This window comes from Austrofundulus limnaeus, unplaced genomic scaffold (assembly GCF_001266775.1).
Source record: "Austrofundulus limnaeus strain Quisiro unplaced genomic scaffold, Austrofundulus_limnaeus-1.0 Scaffold17, whole genome shotgun sequence".
Lineage (NCBI taxonomy): Eukaryota > Metazoa > Chordata > Actinopteri > Cyprinodontiformes > Rivulidae > Austrofundulus > Austrofundulus limnaeus.
Genome location: NW_013952419.1, coordinates 49,466 through 54,100, shown reverse-complemented (window position 1 = coordinate 54,100; position 4,635 = coordinate 49,466). Strand labels below are relative to the sequence as shown.

The following is a 4,635-nucleotide window of genomic DNA, read 5'->3' as shown; positions in this document are numbered from 1 at the left end:
CCCGAGCTCAGAGGATGAAAGAGACCACCCGCGGAGGGTGAGAAGGGAGTTTTTTTTAATATATATATGTATGTATATAAAGCTGTTTTACTCTGACCTCAATCAGGCATAAAAGGTCTCTAGTGATGTGTCTAAACAGACAAATTTGCCAATAACCAGTTCTAAACTAAAGAAATTGCAGTTTCAATAATGCCGTGTTAATGCTAAGTGCCGAAGTGCTAAGTGTCGAAGAACCTGCAAATGACAATAAATGAATTTTGAATCCTGAATCACTTTGCTGAAATTTGCTTATAAAGCCAAAACAGTTCGAGCAGAACAGAAGCTGAAAGGAGCAAAATGGTAGCTGAAAACAATTAGTCGCAAAGTAGCAAAATACTAGCTAAAACCTAAAAGAAGCACATCAATAGTTGAAAATAGCAAAAAAAAAATGGTAGAAAAATAGTTAATAGCAAATGACTACTGGTACTTAACAGTTAAAATATAGTAGCTAAAAGTAGAAATATTTTAGATCCTCGTGCTTCACTGTCCTGCATGCATTTAGCTGTTTCCCTGCTTCAACACACCTGACTGAAACAAATGAGAGATTAACAGGCTTCTGCTAAACTTGGCAACATTCTGAGTAAGTAATTAAATTATTTGAATCAGGTGTGCCAAAGCAGGGAAAACAGCTAAAACCTGCAGGGCAGTGGAGTCATGAGGAACAGGGCTGAAGACGCTCTGTTCTAACAGCCGAAAAAAAAACAAAAAGCTATTTTAAACTGCCACGGTGAACCAGTTTCTCATCATATGTCATTTCATGGTGTGTTGTTTTACCAGCACAAGACCCAGCAAAGTGACTTAATGACTCACCTGGTACATGGCATACTTGGGTACAATGCTGATGCTGCGGAGAAACCTGTTAGTGTTCATGAAGATGATGGCAACAGGCCAAAGGGAGACGATGGTGAGGACACCGATGAATGGGTTCAGCCAAATGGCTGCTCCAGTAATCTCTAACTAAAAAACAAAACAAAACAAAAAAAGTCAGGTTTGTGTTATTTTTTAGTACTTTCAGCTTAAGATGAATGTTTCAAACACTCACATCAGAAAGGTCGAAATTCCCATTAGTCCACAACACCACAGCGAGGACAGAGAGCGCTGTTTTTAGGATTGCATACTGCAGAGCTCCCACTTTTAAAATGAATAACATCCGTCTAAATGTTTTCAATGCAAAAAGACACCAGRGTTAGTGTTTGCAGTCATTGTGCAGCCAGTATATAAAGAGAATCGAGAGCAAAAGAATAAAATTGAGAAATGATGACGGGGCAAAAAAAATGTATCAAGGAACACTGTTTTCAATTCTTAAAAGTAGAAGAGTAAAAACAATTAGAATGCTGTTTTATGGAAAGTACCGTGACATTGGAACTTGGGGTAAACAGCAGCAGCAGCAGCAGCAGGGTCCTGTGTTGATCCTGAAGGGTTTCCCAGAGAACCGGTGCAGAAAATCTGTGCTGCCTCCCAACTCCTCGATTAACAAGACTAAGACTTTATAAACCACAACTGCAAAATAACTACACACAGGAAGAGGCCGTTATTAAATTACGGCAATAATAAAATACATTTAAAAAGAAGAATAAAATCACTAAAAATGCTTTATTTAACTTGAAAATAATATACAGTTTAGATACTCATTCAAAGGAAAACTTCCAGAAAAAGACTGCTGAAGTGAAAAGAAGCAGTCGCAGATTAAAGAAAACATCTGTATTTTTTTATCTTACTAAAATGACAAGTTGATGTGATTCATCCTCATTTCTGAAGAAAACACTTTGGCTGTGCATTAGTTTAGATGTGAAGAAATAAAACATACGAGTTAGATGCCATGTCTGTGATCATGACAGCCCGAGGAATCCACATCCCGAGACAGGCCATGGTGCTGATAGCCTAACACAAAGAAACACAATATCACTGTAAAACTAAAACAAGACTGTGAAACTAAAGTTCAGAACATTCAAAGTAATATCACACTTTTAAATCCTTCATTTGGGGTCTATATAAAGTGGAACTGCAATGCTTTGGTCTGAATTCCTCCTTACTGTAACTCCACAAGCCCCTCTTTCACCCCTTTTCTGATGTGAGTCTCAGATCAACTCATTTTGAGGCTGTCTCCTTAAATACAAACAAGGTGCTTCATCCCCTGCCCCCCTCCAGCTTCCGGGCCCATCAATAGAAGACTTGTCCATCCYGCCTTTAATATTGGAGCCAGAGACTGACSCAGAGGACAATGAAAACAGCAGAATTYTAGTTTATAAGTCCTGACCATATTTAGAAGTTCCATCACAAGTACTGACGTAAAAGTTCAGAAAGTGTCATAGCAAATAGAAAAATGAACCAAACAGAATATAAAGGTATCTATGCAGCACCAGGAGAGACTACATTAAACTTTACTGCACTCCTACAGCCTCTAAGGACACAACAACAAAAAAAAACCTAAAAACTTAAAAAGTATTTGGCATGATATGTCCTTCTTAAACTGCGGTTCTGTTGAAAAGTTGAGATTAAATCAGAGCATTAATTTTGTAGTTTTTTTTAATGATCTCATACTGGAGGATCAGTGTCTGGAGGAACTATCCATGCAGGACAGAGGTTACTGAACTCGTAAAAAATTCCAATTAAATTTTTTTCCATAGAAGTTCGTGTGAACGCTATTTCACAAACCTTTACGACATCGTCAATTTTACATTGCACAATTGTTTACAGTGCAGTTCAGGACACTTCCAGGTGCAATATTGGACTATTTCTACTAGAATGGCTATGCTGTGCAAAAGAAAAGGTGTAAATATTTATAAAATAATGTTCGATAGGGGAGTAAAAATACATTGATGTATCAYTTAAATMAWTGATCCAATTACATCCTGYCAAAACTAGAACATTGATGCATAATGATATTGCCTTATATGGGCATATCACATTGTATCAAATGGTTTGCAGACTTGTGAACTGAGCTGAATCAAAATCGRACCATGACAGACTTTTATATCGAGAAACATTGTATCTTCATCCAAACAAATCAATTTAATGCTGCTGGTGATTTACACTAGTGTTTGGGTAAAGTTTTGAAATTGGACTTGGTCCTCTCTTTTGTTTCTTCCAAACACAGCTCGTCAATCTAGTCAGAACTTCACCATTTTTTAAAAAAAATCGAGGCCTTTCAAAGATCCATCTACAGCAGGTAGGATATTTATTGTTTAACATTTCCCTTGATCCTCATTTTAAATAATCAAAAGCATCTGTCTGTTTAATTTTTGTTTTGATTTACAAATACACTATAACACTGTAACACTATACTGTTGCAGTTCAACAGGACTTGTATTCCTGCATGCTTACTGGTGCTGCACCACTTATCCAAATGATGGTGGTCTTCTTGGGATAGGGCGTCTTTTTGTAAACAAACCAACACTGCTCCAGGTACAGCAGCAGGGTCAGACAGGACATGAAGGACAGCATGGCGTAGAGGCACATTCCAAACACATCTAGTTCTGATTCAGAAAAAAAGAAAAAGAAAAAGAAACAAAGAGACAGGGATGTTGGTTAACATTACATATTGCTGTAAACACAACATACACAAAGTCAGGGCAATGTTCAGGTTAAACTGACTGATAAGAAAACATTACCAGCAAGGAGGATAAAGTAGGTCACTTACGGTTTATCATGTCTATAGCTAGAGGAGGTTCTTGTAAACAAGCTGGGTCAATGGTGCTGTTGAGTGATTCTTCCATGGCGCGCAGATCTTCCATTTGAAACAGTTCCTAATTAGACCATTCAGTGGTTTGTAGCCTGCAGGAGTCACACTCCCTCCTCTTTACGTTTCCAGCAGATTGTGGCGACAAACCAAACTGACCTTTAGACTTAAGGTGACTGTGATGGAGTGAAGGTGGGGTGACAGATGACCCAAGTCAGTTACCGTTGCTTATTCATTCACAGACTTGAATCGTAGTAGAGGAAAAAACAAGGTAAGCCTTTTTTTTAAGAGAGAAACATAATGAGTGTGAAAAGGAAGTTGGACTTTAGCAAGGTGTGGTCATTCCTTTCCTGAAAATATTAAAACGGTGTCAAAAGCTTTTAAGACCGAGTTTCGTTAAACTGAGAAAGCCAGCAGCAGAAAGCGCAATATTTAAATACTATTCAGGTAATAAACAGGAAAAGTAATGATTTCACCTTCTGCACAGTTCATGTGGTGCTTACAAACAAGCCCCATCATTCAGGACGGGAACGCACTGTTATAAAATTTTGGATAATCTATAATCAGAGCGCTGCAACTCATCTCCTCTGAATCTGTTGGAAATGTGATTACACCAAATAACACGGCGGTCATTCAACTTTTCTGGTTAATAAGGCTTATCCTGTTCCAGCTCAGTTTTTCTTTCACCAAAGATAACACCAGCTTTACTGTCTTAAAGGAGCAGAGTTGTCTGAACCCTTTAAATATTTATCTGTGCTCAGTATATTCACCTTTGCGTATCAGTGACTATAAAGATCAAGTTCCAGTGAGATCCTGCTTTTTTTTATTATGCTGATGAGGGAGTAAAATTATATATGTGCATGTGTATGTATACAGTGGTTTGCAAAAGTATTCATACCCCTTGAACTTTTCCATAT

The 4,635-nt window shown here is 37.8% G+C and overlaps 1 protein-coding gene across 1 annotated transcript; it reads right to left on the bottom strand.

Annotated features, from left to right (window-relative positions):
• Window positions 1-849: 849 nt before the first annotated feature.
• LOC106514041 (organic solute transporter subunit alpha) lies at window positions 850-3,854 on the bottom strand (the record flags this gene model as incomplete). Its single annotated transcript, XM_014003123.1, is given in 6 exon segments — window positions 850-996; window positions 1,082-1,193; window positions 1,392-1,550; window positions 1,847-1,920; window positions 3,364-3,515; window positions 3,680-3,854. Coding segments are annotated over 6 exon segments (738 nt in total), but the record flags the coding sequence as incomplete, so codon positions are not given.
• Between the last annotated feature and the right edge of the window lie 781 nt (window positions 3,855-4,635).